The sequence below is a fragment of the Lycorma delicatula genome, chromosome 3 (genome assembly GCF_047948215.1).
Source record: "Lycorma delicatula isolate Av1 chromosome 3, ASM4794821v1, whole genome shotgun sequence".
NCBI lineage: Eukaryota > Metazoa > Arthropoda > Insecta > Hemiptera > Fulgoridae > Lycorma > Lycorma delicatula.
In genome coordinates, this window is record NC_134457.1 from 18,087,332 (window position 1) to 18,104,159 (window position 16,828).

Consider the following 16,828-nt stretch of genomic DNA (forward strand, 5'->3'; position numbering starts at 1 on the left):
TTTACAATTAATTCCATAGATGTATTTTACTCTTACTGTCTCTTTATTAATCTCTTAATGTCATTTTATTATCACTTATTTAAATGTTTTGTTGATATTAGTTTATTGGTTTAAATGACACGTATAATTTTCACAATTGTAAACTTAACTATTTTATCTATATTTTTATTAATCTACCAGTAGCACAATTAATTTAACTGAGGTTTGTATTAGGTGAAAGCTACGTGTCCTGATTCCACCTGAAATAAAAATTTTTAAAAATCAGCATAATCTCACCAGCCATTCTTGCTATCAAAATATAAAAAAAAATGTTTAATACTTAAAAAGGTTATGCTACAAAATAATTCTTCTACTTGTACTAATCCATCATTTTCCTTCAACATGGAGGTCAATTCCTTCTCTACTCATTTCCATAGCAAAGTGATAGAATCTGTGTCTCATCTGGAAATTTCTGCCCAATTTACCATTTTTTGCATAAAACAAAACTTATTTCTCATTAGAAAAAATACTGTGTGATAAGTATAATTAGGTGTGAACTTGTAGTTGCTAGAATGAAAAAAAAGAGTATCATTCTTATCCACTCATACAAGTAAATAGTTCACAAAATGTTTTTACTGTATGTTGCAACAATCATTATCAATATATTCTATTTGTATTGATATAAATATATACTGTACCAGTAACTGGTATATTACTGTATATTATACTGTATCAGTTGATATGTTACACTGATCAAACTGCTGCAACAAAAAATAAAATATATTCCCACAGGTTTGCAAGAAGTAAATGTCAGTAACCTAATATGATTATGTAAATAATGAAATATTTTAAAAATCTTAAAAAATCATAGTTACTAATTTAACATTACTCTTGGTGTAAAGACATTCAAGCAAACAAATTATTGCCTGTAGATCAAGTTAAAATTTTTTATATATCCTAAATAACTATAGTATTTGAGGATGTAATAATATTCCTTAAATAATGTAAAACCATTTTTGATGAATACAAATACTTCTTTCTTGCAGAATTGTCTAAATGTCCTTTTACATGAAAATAAATAAAAAAGTAGTTTATTAACTAATAATTTTCTTTACAGTTATTTAATTAATGTATGAATATTTTTTTACATTTCAGGTAAGGTAGTATCTGGCTATAGAGTAAGAGCAAATGAACGAGGCATTGATGAATGGACATTACTGGGAAAACATGACCCTCTAAAACCTCAAATGTTTTATCCAATTCAAAATGATATTAAAATCCATAAATCAGATATAGTGGTATGATTTCTTTCTTTTTATATAATTTTAAATTGAAATTACTTTTAAAATGTTCTCACATTTTTCAGATACATGACTGTTATTACATAGCTCGGATAATCTATAGGATTTATACAGGATATCATTCAGAACATATAGGATTTTTTTTATATCATCAGAAAAATTAAATGAAAACTGGTTAAAACCACAATCTCAATATTTTATTTACCATTATTTTTAGTTAACTTAATAGTAAAGAAAAAATTATTGATAACTTACAGAAAAGACATTCACTAAAAATATGATTAAGTAAAACTTTAATATTTCTTCAATAATAGAATTCTATATTAGATTAAAACTCAAGGTTATGGGTTCTCACCATTATTATTCAACTGTACTCTAGAAATGGTAATTAGGGAATGGCTCAAAAAAATCTCCCTAAAAGTACGAAGTTGTATGAAAAGTTTTGTTTAACATAGAAAGATGTATTTTTTCTATCAAGTATAGTTTTATTTTTCAACAAAGTCTCCTTTGAAGTCGATACAATTTTTCCAGTGATGCTCTAACCTCTTTAACCCATCCAAATAGTAGCTGGGGGTCTTTCTCCGCAAAATAGGCATTTACATATGCGATAATCTCCTCGTCTGATGAAAATCTCTGTCCTCCAAGCAAAACTTTAAGGTTAGGAAACAAGAAAAAGTCATTTGGGGCTAGATCTTATGAATACAGTGAGTGGTCAACCAATTCAAAGTGCAATTCGTGAATTTTAGCCATGGCGACCATCAAAGTGTGAGCAGGTGCACTGTTCTGATGAAAAATCACTTCTTCTTCAAATGTGGCTGTTTTTTTTGCAATTTCTGTCATCAGCTTGTCAAGTAATGATGTGTAATACTATCCTGTTATTGTTTTACCTTTTTGAAGACAATCGATAAAAAAAATTCCGTTACTATCCCAAAAAACAGTCACCATCACCTTCCCAGCCAATGGAACCGTCTTTGCCTTTTTCAGAGCAGCTTCACCCTTTGCAGTCCACCATTTTGTCTGTTATTTCGTCTAAGGCATGTAGTAGTGGATCCAAGTTCCATCTGAAGTTATAAATCGATGCAAAAAATCTGACTTGTTTTGCTTAAACTGCTCAAGCAGGGCCTTGGAAATGCTCATTCGAATGGATTTTTGGTCCAAAGTGAGCAAACGTGGCAATCAACGCGCGCACATAGCTTATGCATATCCAATTCTTCAGTTAATAAATGACAAACACGTTCTTTTGATGTGCCCATAGCCTCTGCTATCTCTCTAACCTTAATTCAGCAGTAACCCAGTACCATTTGGTGAACTTTTTTTCAGTAATGGTTGCAATTTTTGGCCATCCCAAACGCTCATCATCAACCAAGCTGGTACAACCGTTTAAATTCAACTGCCCATCTTTTCACAGTGGCAAGTGATGGGGCAGGGTCCCCGTAAACAGCACCCAACCCGGTTTTAATTTACATAGACGTATTTCCTTTCAAATGCAAGTATTTAATCACAGCATGATATTTGATTTTTTCCATTTTCATAAAATCACTCACAATGACTTACTCAAACGATTATCAAACAACTAAGCAACCAAAATGGCTGAAAATTTAGTGAGTACCTTTCAACACATATACAAATACATTTCCTAACTTTTGTTGGTGAGGGCTGCCACCTTCATGTTGAGGTTGAAAACTTTTCAAACAACCCTCGTAAAAATAGGCCGAAAATCAAAACAAACCGTATTGGTTTCGCCCGAACCTTAGCACTGCTAGCAAACAACACTGATGAAGCTAAATCATAGATATGAGAACTTCAAAAACATTGCAATTAATATTAGCCTCAAAATGTCATTCAAAAAGACAGAAATTATCCCCCAAAAAACAACACAATTAAAAGAAGTAAACATAAACATAATAGTAACTCAATTTAAATATTGGAGAAATAATAACAAACAACCTAAACAAAAAACCTCAGTCCAAATTAGAAAACAAAGTAGCTAAAGCTCAAAAATTAACCTAGTACACTAACAATTCAAAATGCCTATCTATAAATGCAAAAATACACCAAAAACAAATAAATAGAACACCAAAAACCAAAAGTCACTTATGCAGCAGAAACACTCTTCCACTTTAATGAACAATCAAAGACAGACAGACTTCATAAAATCAAAAAATTATTGGAAGAAGCTGCACTGAAAAAAAAATACCAGAAAGACAAACAGTGGTGCATTGTGTCTGATGAAGTCACATACAAAGAGTTAGAACCCATCACTGATACTATGCGTAAGAGGAGACTAGGTTTCTTTTGAGATATCATGAGGATGTAAGATTAAAAACTTCTGAAACAGTTAGTTCACTACAATCTCGACTTGAAAAACACCAGGACAGGAGCAGATGAATCAGAGAAATAAGAGAGGATCTGAAGGAAATTGGCTTTACACAAGAAGACACCACACAAAAGATTAAATTAAACAAGAAAATCACAAACAAAAACACTCGCTTCACAAGAAAAAACTCACAATATGAACATTTTGAACACTAGAAAAGGCACAAGATCAGAGTGTATGAAAAAGTACTGGGAGGAATGCAAGGCCCAAACAGTCACATCAAAGAGACTTGGATAATGGACTAATTAAAGTGATCCTATGCGGTCACAAAAGATAATATTAAAAGAATTTTAATTTTAAAATATAAACTTTTGCAATGATAAACCAAATTTTATAATAAAACATATTTAAAAACTTACTTTAAAACATTTTCAATCATATTTGCAACCATCTGCATTGTGACTCGATGATCACAAAGGCATTTGAAAATATTTTGAAATAAGTTCTTTAAAAAAATCTATAATAAAACTTCAATAAAATCTGGTTCAGTTTGCCATAGCCCAAGTTTATTTTTCAGTTAATATTATCACCACCAACCATCACGAACAATCGTAGCAAAAAATAAATATTTTAATAAATAAATATATTTTTAAATTAACATACAAAAGTATATTGTATATACTTGTATATCAAAATTTTATTCCAATAATAAATGTCAATGCTCAATTGGAAGCATTTATTTTAATTAAGTTGAGCTTTGGGCAATAGCATTTCCGATTTCAGTCTGAAATGTTTAGAAATTATAATAAGAACAATATATAAATGAACTTCAAAAAAAAAAACATTTAGAAAACACTTTCTAAATACGAAAATAAACTTTTTTTGAAGTTACTGTATTGAGACCAAAGGTCCTGGACAATAATAACATAAAGGTCATGGGAGATCTTCCAAGAATTAAAAATGTCAATTGTTTTAATTTGTCGGTGGTTTTTTAACGTTTAAATACTTTATCATACTGATAAATGAACAGCACTTTTGGCACACTTAGTTAAATGTTTTAGATTATAATTCTAATGTTTACTTTCATAAAAAATAAATTAATGAAGTTAAGTCATGCTACACTTTATCAACTAATACCGTTTAATTGCTGTACTGCTATATTTCCAGTCCACTAAATGCTAGTTTTTATTTTGTTCTATAGCGTATTTTCTTTCTATTCAAAGTTTCTACATTGTTTTTGTCTTTAATTTATCATTTAATTTTTACTAATAAGCAACAGTATAAAATAAAACTATACAGTAGTTGTGTTAGGAAAGTTCTTCAGTAATTATGGGTGTGAATACTGCTGTAAAATTGTGATTCTAATAAAAAAAATCAGGCGTGAATTGTATAACTTTCCCAGCTACACTAGTCAATATATAAGGGGATGAAAATCTTTGGCTAATTTTTTTTTTTTCAAGAAATACTTAAGAGTAAAGGCTATCAACAAATTAAGATTTTTATTTTAAATGCAATGGGTAACTTGCAAGATGAATTAAAAATTAATTTAAAACATTTTTTTATTTAAATTAAAAAAATATTTTTTGTTACCACAGACCATTAAATACCTATTAAATAGAAGTTTTTGGTAATTTATGATCTTGACATAAAAATTTCAATTTTTGTAAGAAAAACGTTTTTGCTTAAGTGCCCCAGTAAAGATTTAAAACTTTATTTTGGTCAAAACACCCCCACTCCTTTTTCTACTCCACAAAATTTGATACATTCTTTCCCCCCCAAAGGTAGTATCTGCCTGCCAAGTTTAAAGAAAATCAGTCAATGGGGTCCATAGTTATAAGACCAAATACAGGCCTACATACTTATATGTATGGTATACTTTAAGGATAAAGTGACAAATGAAGAGGTGTTGCAGCAAATTGATAAAGAGAAAAGCATTTGGAAAAATTATAGTAAAAAGAAGAGACAGACTTATAGACCACATATTACAGCATCCTGGAATAGTCGCTTTAATGTTGGAGGGGCAGGTAGAAGGGAAAAATTGTGCAGGCAAGCAATATTTGGAATATGTAAAACAAATTGTTAGGGATGGTGTGATAAAAGAAGAGTTTCTATGAGATAACATTATTACTATTATTATTTCTTCATTTACATCAAAGCTGTGAGAACACCTGGCTAGTAGCAAATACTATTAATTAATTCTGTAAAAAATAAACCTTGATTTCAAAAAGAATCATAAAATTATTTTTTGAAAAAAAAAATTAATAATTTATTTGTTTTATACTTGTCATGCTAGACAATTTTCCAAATTGAAGTTAATGATCTTTACATCTATAAAAAAATACAAATTTTAATTTTTCTTTGAAATTTAGGGTTTAATAATCTTATATCCAAGTAACATAATTGTGCATGTCCATTATAGCTGTATTTTCTTACTCACACTATTCATCACTCATTGCTTCTGTATGCTTTACCAGCTTTCCCTTTTCTTCTTGATGACATCTTTCCCTATTTTTTATTATTAGTCTAAGGATGCCATCAGCCTGTATAAGAAAACTAATCTAGGCATGAATAATATAAATTTAATTACTAGATTATTTACAATTTCTCTGATTAGGTAGAACTTCTAGCCAATACTTTTATTAAGAGTTGTTCAATTCTGGTTTATAATTTGGTAAGCTATTTAAGAATACTAATATTTTAATTATTTTAAGGTTTTACAAATAAGTCAAAAATAAGAAAATAATTTAATCGTAATACTTGATTTATGAAGCTATTATCTGATTAGGGTCACATTAAGAATATTCGGAAAATTCAATATTTCTTGTATTATGACAATAATCCTAATGATTGACAAACAGCCAATTATTACATATGTTAGATTTTACCTCTACAAATAATTTACTTTTCTCAATTCAATTGTGTATATCTTGTCGCAAGTTTTTCTTAAAATTAAGTAGGAAAAAACTCAGTTCCAATGTAATGAAATTCTTTCCTTCAAAATTCCTTTCAGACATAATAAGTTTCATTAGAATTCCCACGGGTTTTAACTTAGCTATATTGTTAATAGTGATTACACTGATTAGCAATTTATAATTATATTGAGCAATTGTCTTATTTCATTAAATTAGTGTGGAAATTAGCTACAAAAGATTGTATGGAAAAGAGAATTTTGTTATTTTGAAAATGAGTCATTTTGATATTTAATCATTTTTAATTGGTCATCCAAATTAATCTTGTCATACTATTCAATAAATTGTTTTTTTATTTTATCATAGCGTCTGATTATTCTATCAGAAAAGAAACCTTATTCAAGAAAGTAAAAAATACTGCTTTAAAAAAATTGTTACATAAACAGTATTACACAAGTGAAAACATATTATGCAAGTTCACATTTTAAATACATATATTTTAAATTTAAGAGATTAAAACACAGCAATGTTTTTTTTAATTTTAATTTTATATACAATTGCTCAGTTATGTGCTTATAACAAACACAAATTAATTTCCTTAAAGCAGCACATTTCATTGGTATTTCTTTTGTTAACAATAATCAGAAAAATTCAGTTATCAACTATAAAATGTTCTATAAGATATAATTTATTTATAACATAATTACTGGGATTTTATCCTTGTTTCACATCTTTTTAGTTTTCAAGATACCAAGTCTAAGACTTTTTAGCTTTCCAAGTCCCTAAGACATTTCAGATATTGCCATCAAGTTGTAAAGGAACAGTTTACCAATTCTGAGAATCTAGTCATTACTCTCTAACTTGTTCTCTTAAAATAAATGAATCATACCAAATTTTCACATCAAGTGTAATTATCAGGTAGTGATATATGAATAATAAAAAAATACAAAAAAACAAAAAAATTACAAAAATATATTTGATTACATATAAAAAATTATTTTTTAAAAAAGCTTTTATTTAACTAATATTAATATTAACATTAATAAAAAAAGGAAACAAATTAGAAAAACCCTCTAAAAAGTAAAAAATAAGAATTAAATCAAATTGAGAATTTTAAACAAAAAAATATAATATATTAACAAGAAAAAAATGTACTGAAAAGTAAAAAATAAATTATATAAATATCTAATAAATAACCAATAAATAAATGTAATAATTATTAAATTTTAAAATTAAAAGTAATGAAAATATTTAGTTAAAGCGTGGCGCAGTTTTTATAATTTATTTAAAACAACACAACATTTATTTTTACAGCAATTAATCTTCATTTTCTTTTTCCATAACGACGCGAGGAGGCGGAAAGTTCTGCTGGAACCTCTCCAGTTGAGACTGACTAGCTGCAAGTAACAATCTGGGAAATGCACCCACTCGCTTTTTTTGTACGTGTTCTCACATTGTTGAAGTTCAGCTTCGAATTCTGCTTGTAATCTAAGCCAAACTGAACGCACTCTTCCTGCTAAACGTTTCATTTTAATTAATTATGAATTTTTATTTAATGAATTCATAATTACGATTACAATTATAATAATGATAATAATTAATAATTTTTCAGATAACCGTCAAAATGTAATAACTTTGTGCAAGATTTCTAAATTTAATTTTTATTTTTAATCTTATTAACCCTTAAAGGTCATCACGGTGTAAATTTGAACCATCAAAGAATTAAAATTTGAGTTAATTTATTACAGATAAATAAAGTATATACGTATACTAAACAACCTCATTAAACAAAAAATGTATTTTAAAATACAGCAAATGTCTATAAATACTTATTCAAAAATATTGTTATAAAAACTGCGCCACGCTTTTATTTAACTATATTTTCATTACTTTTAATTTTAAAATTTAATAATTATTACATTTATTTATTAGATATTTATATAATTTTTTTTTACTTTTCAGTGCATTTTTATATTTGTTAATATATTATACTTTTTTTTAAATTCTCAATTTGATTTAATTCTTATTTTTTACATTTTAGAGGGTTTTTCTAATTTGTTTCCTTTTTTTTATTAATGATAATATTAATATTAGTTAAATAAAAGCTTTTTTAAAAAATAATTTTTTATATGTAATCAATTATATTTTTGTAATTTTTTTTGTATTTTGTATTTTTTTTAAAACTAAACAAATAGTAAAAATATTTATTTTTACACATCGAAGTTACATACGTGTACCAAATTTCAATCATTTTCATACGATAGTCCATGAGAAACGAAAATTTTCAACTAATTGCATGAATTTATTGTAGGGGTAGCGCGTGGGTGTGGGTCATATCAAATTCCGACATCATATGCTGTATTGTCATCCAAGTCATATACGTGTAGCAAATTTCATTGATTTTCATATGATAGATCAAAAGATATAGCAGTTGCAAGATTTGATATTCCTAAAGCGAGTTAAATAAAAGCTTTTAAAAAAAGGCTAATATGCCCAATTGTTTATTACACTTATCCATAAACAAAAATAAAAAATAAACACCATTAATTACGCTAATAAACATGTATATAACAAAACTTCTGAATTCAGCAAAAAAATTATTTTAATTAATAAAATATTATTAAACGGGCAGTAAAGAAATATTTCACAAATTGATCAGCATGGATTTATGAGGAAAGTAGTTTTAAGAAATATTTTTATATTGCAATAAGAAGTACTTCTCTAAATAATTTAGTTAATACAAGATATTTTCATGCTCAGTGGAGTAGTTATCACATACATAGTTGTGACTCCCTTGAATGTAACTTTGTATACAAATTAATTTATACTTTTCTTATAATTTTTCAGGCTGCTAGGTGTACAATGGAAAGCAGAAGAAATTCAATAACCTATATTGGGTAAGTAAAATGTATCTTTATTTCATAATGTAAACTTACTTTTAATACAGCTGAAAACTAACATGATATAAGTTAATACAATAAATAACACTATTTATTACAATTAGAAAAATGTACAACAATACATAGGGGCATTCCTTAAGTTCTAACATGGAGATGGCACAAATGTAATCAAATGACTGATATTTGTCAAGTGTGATCCTTAGATGGTATTCACCCAAGTTACAGATGCATGAATTTAGTTATTTGTTAGTATGGATCAAGTATAGCAAACAAGTTTTAACATTTCCTGGAAAATAGATAAAACTGAGTTCAAACTGTTTTAAAATATTTCAAAAGGTTTAATATCAATGGGCATACAAAAAGATTTAAAGAAATCTTCCCCTTTTTGACTGTAAAATGTGGGCTACAGAATTTAAACATAGTCATACATCACTCAAGGTAACATTCATGGTGCTCAAAAACTGCTGGATCAAAGAAATCATCATAAAAATTTACAATGCCATATTAGTTGATCGTCAACTGAAGGTATGCTGACATTGCAAACATTTCGATAGACCCTAATCACTACGTTTTACACAACTTTTTGGACATGAAAAACCTTTCCACTCAATGGGTGCTGTGATTGATTGTTAACAGTCAACCAAAAATTCATTAGACTGAACAATTCTCGAGGGTGTTTATACTTATTTAAATGCAATTTCACTTGTAGATGAAACATGGATTCACCATTACATGCCATAAACCAAAGAACAATCTAAACAATAGGTGGGAGCAGATGAAAGTACACAAAAAAAAGTGAAAATAGTTCCACTTTTTTTTTGGGAGGCGAAAAACATTTTTATGTTATCATCACCCGGAAAAAAAAATGTAAATGTAAAATATAAAATGTAATAAAACAATAACAACCCACTGGGTTGGTCTAGTGGTAAAATTGACATCGTAAATCAGCTGATTTCAAAGTAAAAAATTTCAAGACTACAAATTTACTGGTACAGTTACATTACACTGATAAGTTGCTAATGATTAATTGTAGATGCGACCAAAAAAAAAAAAAAAAATTAGAAATTTAAAACAAAATTAAAACTTAAACTAAAATATTAAACACAATAACATGCAATTTTAAATTGCATGTTATTTCCACTTGCAGGAAATGTCATGACTATGGTTTTTAGAGATTCTCATGGTGTGCCCTTAGACTACCTGGAAAATGGCAAGACCATCAACAGAGAGTATTACGCTTCACTACGCTGCTATTCAGACTAAACATACACATCTGGGCAAAAAAAAACACTGATGATAATCATCACGATAATTCGCCTGCACACATGTCTCAAGTTGTTGCTGCAAAACTCCATGGACCTTCAGTTCAAAGTCCTTCCACATGCACCATATTCACCGGATTTGGCTCCCAGCAACAACTTTCTCTTCTCAAACCTGAAGAAATGGTTTTTGAACAAAGATTCAATTCAAATGACGAGTTCAAAGCTAAGACAACTACTCATTTTGCAGAGTTAGACAAATCACATTATACTGAGGATATTAAAAACTTGGAAAGTGTTTTACTAAACATATCAAACTGCAAGATGACTACATTGAAAAATAAAAATAGAATTTCTGAAAAAAACTTATATATCCTTTAAATAATATATAACAGAAAAATGTATATTTATGTTTCTGTATATTTTGTATTCTTACTTCTAAACTCTCTGTTTGCTGACAAAAGTAAAATAAAAAAGGGGATAAACAGAACAAACAATAACAGATCTTTAACAAGTTTCAGAAAAATTGTATTTTAAAATGCATTAATAAACTTAGTTTACAATTAAATACTTATACATCATGCTTGAATTCTTCATTTAAGAAAAAAATATCTATCCAAATATCAGAAGTTTTAATTAAATACAGCTTATTTCTAATTCTTAAAAGTTAAAATTTTTTCATAGAAATGCATCAATATCTACTAAAATCGAACAAAAAACAATAAACAGCAGAAAGAATATTATTATATAGAAAAAATATTAAAAAGAAAAAGTGTCCAAAAAAATACATAATTTTTTGTTTTGTTTAAAAAATAGTCTTTTTTTATATCCACAATATCTTTTCCTATTTTCTTTATTTTGTCGAAAAAACAATGTTAGAATTTAATTAGAAATTTTACATTAATTTTTTTTTTACATTTTTTTCTACTTTTCCTTAATAAATTGAATAATCTATTTGGTTAGTAACAAAGACATTACTCTGTTAGAGTTTATATAAAATATTGATATTGCACTGCTAATGACAGAGACAACTTCTTTTTCTTCACCTCTCAACTCTGAATTGGTTAGTGCCCAATATAAAGAGTGATCCCAGTGATGGAATCTTAGGTAAAGAAGCTACCTTCCTTGATTGTATATGATTCCTCAAAATCCTGATCTTGAAAAGATATTTACAGTTCCCCGTAATGTAAAGAAACAAACATTATGTATTGTTTAATGATTATGTAAATATTAGGTGAATTTTGGTGTCAATAAATGAATATTAATTATGCTGACTATTTGGTATGCAACTCGTGTATAATTACAAAAAAGGCTACAATCATTTCAGGTTGTAATGTTATCAGAACCTTACTCTCAGAATGAAAGCAATTTAGGATAACTGACTAGACATGTAGCAAATAATGTAAACTCAACACGTGTAGCTATACTCAAAATAACCTCTGAAGAATCCTCCATTACCAATAAAATAATATTTTTTTAATCAATTCAGTGATAATTAAATTGTTTGTGATAAAAAATAAATTGACTGAATAGTTAGCCTCTTTCTTTAAAGTACCTGAAGTAAGTATGAGATGTGATAAAAAAAACAAAAAAAAACAATTTTTTAATTCTGCATGCTGTGTTTTTTGACTTTATTATTATTTTCCCATACAATAGCAGCTGTCTGTAATGTACATCAATATTTTCAATCATATAAGATACATAGTTCAAAATTGGTAGCTGAGTAATGAGGATGTATTTTATTATGAGTGACTATTTTGTCTGAAAATGATAGAACAAAGGATTAACATAAAATTTTGCATTTAGAATGGTATAATTTAATGGTATAAGTGTGTTGCATCTATGTGAGAATATTTTAAGGAGACAATATCAGTGTGGAAGAATATGTAATTTTTTTTTGATAAAAATTAAAATTCTTGTTGTTTTTTTAATACATTTTGTATATTTTTATCTTTCACTAAACATAAAGGTATACAAATTCAAACCTCACTTAAAGCAGTTATTAATTTTGTTTAATACAAATGCTGATTAAATAACTATTTTCAGGGCAACAAATAAGGATGAGATGTGCAACTTCTACTTAATGTACTGGGTTGAAGGAAAATCACCACTGGAACAGAAATATTGTTTTTCTCGAGGTCCACCACTATATTACTGGAGTCGAGATCAAGAACTGAATAATATACCAAACAGAGAAGCATCAACACTTTAAATTAAATTAAATTATTATTTATTCATCTCTTAATTAGTTAAATTAATTCCTATTTCTTCTGTCTTCCTGTAAATATAATTTTCTTTAATAATATCCTTCAAAATGCAAATACATCAGATAAAATTACCATTATTATACGTAAAAGTTGAAATGCCATGATTTATTAAAAAATGAATAAATTCAGAATAATATGACAAAAAATAGTACATTGAATGTTATAAAAGCATTTAATATTATGTACTATCATTGAATTAATATAACTATCAATCTTCATCACTAATACAACATTTTTTATGAACAATCTCTTTTACAAATGAGCTAATCCAAAATCTTAACTTAAATGTGCATGGTTATTTGTATTAAAAGCATTTTTAGGTATGCTAAAATAAGTTATATAAATCAATTATTTTACTATTTTTTTATCAAATCAAAAAATAATGAAAAAAGAAAATAATTAATGTTATCTATAAAAAAAAATTGAATCAACAACCGTACATCTTATTAGAAAAAAAATTTTTAGACATAATTGCTGCCCATTATAATTTATTTATTTTTCTTTCTACTAGAAACACATGTTTTTAAGAAGAAAGATAAAATGGATGTTTAATTAAGAAGTTAACATAAAGCCAAAAAGTGGAGGTAAAGAAAACAGAAAAAATATATATCTGCTAAAAGACAAGATAAACATTATATAAATGATTGATATTTATCAAAAACAAATTGATGAAGCTGAAAACAATATTGATTTTAAAATCAATATGGTTATATTTAAGTTTGAATGTAATAATATTGTATATTGAGCTGTAACAATATTGTAGGTAAGAAAGACTGAAAGTATTTTGGAAAATCAAAATACAAGAAATAAAGTGTCTTTAAAATCAGGAGGATATGTTATAAACAATTACAAAAAAATAGGTACCATTAGATGTTATAATACCTAGGGTACTTGAAATATGCGTATAAAATAAATATCTTCTTAAGGTTTATTGAATAGAAGTAAAATAATAAAAATGTGGACTGTTACATAATTTAAAAAAAGAAAGACCTCTAGAACAATCACGAGGCTCTATGTTACAATAGAAGTAAGTAGGAAAGTTATGAAATAAAATTCATTAAAAACAAGATCAAAGACCTACAAGGTAATCAAACTTTGAAAAGCTTTTCTAGAATCCCTTAATAGAAAACTGTCCTTGGATATGTCCACAAAGGTGAAGATATTCCCTTAAAACGGAAGAAGTGATTGAGGATAAGGAAAGAGGAATGGGTTATTAGTGAGAAAACATGATTCACGCACTAAATGATCAAGTTATAAGGAAAAGTCCTCTGCTCAAAAATATATTACTTTATTATTATTATTCTTTCTGGTAGTGGAAGTCAAATCCACTTGCAGAGCAGGATTAAAATGTTTATTGTTCATCGGATGGGAACATTTTATTATTGGAAAAAATTATTTTATTTTGACAAGTAAATTATATGCTTCAATATATGTGTCTTCCTCCAGAAACAAAAAGTTATAGATAGAAAAACTCGCTCAACTCTACTGCACTAGCACCATATGGGAACATCTGACTGAACAAGACAATATTCAGAATTTTCTCTAATTTCCAGCAATTGTACAACCAGAATTGTTTTCTCATTCTGAGAATTAAAAATAAAATAGAATTGATTAATACTGTATATGGTTGAGATAGCAAGAAAATCAGTGAAATGCGGCCATAGAATAGAACACCCAGTTTAGTAGTAGATACTAAATGTCCAGTCAGGCATTTATGCAATTCCTAATCTGAACCAAATATTGGATTTATACAATCCAATTAAGAAACTGAACCCTTAAAGTTTTAACGGCAAATAAGAAGATACCTTAAAGAAAGAAATTTTTATAGGCGAATGGTCATTCTTCAAAGGAATTGACTGATCCATCACTAACCAGATGGCCCAACATGGTGTTATGTACTGAAATGTTGCCTAACAGAAAATTGTTAATAAATTACTAATACAGAAAATCAATTAGTTAACATCTGGTCCATTCATAGGGGTAAAGTTGGTGAAATAATATCAAAATTTGGTAACAACTATTTTTTCTGCATTTAAAAATGTTTTATTTTACATTTCATCACTGTTAGAATATTTTTTGAAGATAAAATGAAAATTGTTAAAGAATTTTAAGTAATGGACACAATGTACTCAAGAAAGAATGAGGGACTATGTATTTTTGCAAAATATAATCATGGTCTTTCAAAGTTTATGGAGAAATTTATTTTAAATTAATATTTTTTTGTCTATATTAATTAAGTATATTTATGAACATTATTTAGGTACAATAATTTTGTTTCTTTTTCCATCAGTCAAGTTTTTTATATTTTATAATCTAATAAACACACAATCTATTAATGAAATTAAAATGTTTAGCTCACTTATGAACAATGCAGTCTGTAATAAGCCAATAAACAAAGAAAGGTGATAAGGTTCTTTGATAAACAATTACTATCATTGCAAAATTTTAATAAAAGAATTTCATAAATTTGTTCAATTTCTTCAAATTTGTTCAATCTTCACTTTACATTACAGTAGATTTTTTTAAAAACTAAAACAATTAAAATAAATACTTACAATTTTTTAAATTAATTTTTGCCTTTGTATTGTTACTTAGTTAACTATAAATTCTGAATGGAAATAAATCTCAAAATGATAAATATGAGGAAATAATATTAAAATCTGTTTTTCATAAATAAATCTCTTTATAGATATAAAATTATCTGGATGAATTATGTTAGTTTTAACTATCAAACCAGGAATTGTGAGTTATTTTTAAGACTTTTAAGACATTATAATAGAATATTGTTATTGATGTTATAGAAGATTATTGATTTGCTGCCAAACATGTAAATTTTACTGAAGATTATTGAAATTTCAACTAGGCAAATTTTAATAAGAACCAAGATATTGGATTTATAAAAATAAAGATTTAAATGAACTAAATAATAACCAAATAAACAAAATCACGACTGATAATGGAATGATCAAAAACTGTTTTTTTCTTGGCAGTTGTTACCTTTCTGTAAATCTTAACTTTACAAAAAAAATATTATAAATCCTCTTCTTTACAAGATGTTTGTGATGAAAAAGTAATAAAAATAAATATTTTGTTACTTGTGGTTATTTAGATAATTTTTTTAAACCTCACATTAAACAAAACTATCTTTATTAACATTCTTTATTTTAAAATGATTTAATAGTAAATGACTCACTTTTAAAATTCCGGTTCTTCTTTCAAAGAATTTTTCACAGTTAACACGTTCCGTACGGTTGTTTGATATTAACAAAATTAGTTGTAAACGGTTCTTATCCCCGGAGTAAAGAGATAGACAGTTACAAAACGACAGCTCTTGTCCCCGTCGTCAAGAACACACACTTTTACAGAGTGCTCTATTGGCATCTACATCTCTTTTGTAGCTATGCCGTTTACTACACTACACTGTACACTACATTAAGTATTTATTTATCTTGACCGGCAACAAGAACCGTGGTAAGAGGCAATAAAACGTTGAAATATTTTCTTATTATTTTTTCCCAAAAAAAATTATGACATATTCTTGTAAAAACCTTTTGTTATTACACAGTACGTTTATCAATAAACAAAAAATCGTCATTAGTTTTCATTAGTGTTTTTTTTTTTGACAACACATTTTTATTAAGAATAAACAGATAAATACATTTAAAAATCAAATTACAAAAATTTCAATAATAATCATTATTTTGTCACTTGCATCACTACTGTCACTGCTAAATTCACTTTCAGGTTCATAATTCTGGTCATAAACGCTATCATCACAACTGAATAGTTCACTTTCACTTTCACTTTCAGAGTCAGGTTGCATCAAAGCTAATGCAAGTAACTTCTTTCCTCGTGAAGACATAATCTTATTTTATCTAAAGATCAAAACGACACTA

General features: G+C 27.1%; 1 protein-coding gene across 1 annotated transcript in view; it reads left to right on the plus strand.

The window, feature by feature from the left end:
- Phm (Peptidylglycine-alpha-hydroxylating monooxygenase) overlaps window positions 1-16,538 on the plus strand; it is a 104,620-nt gene extending 88,082 nt beyond the window's left edge. The window contains exons 8-10 of the mRNA XM_075359488.1: window positions 1,135-1,277; window positions 9,354-9,403; window positions 12,712-16,538. Of these exons, the coding sequence (XP_075215603.1) occupies window positions 1,135-1,277; window positions 9,354-9,403; window positions 12,712-12,877 (359 nt within the window). The 3' untranslated portion in view covers window positions 12,878-16,538. The remainder of the gene's footprint in view (window positions 1-1,134; window positions 1,278-9,353; window positions 9,404-12,711) is intronic.
- The last annotated feature ends 290 nt before the right edge of the window (window positions 16,539-16,828 follow it).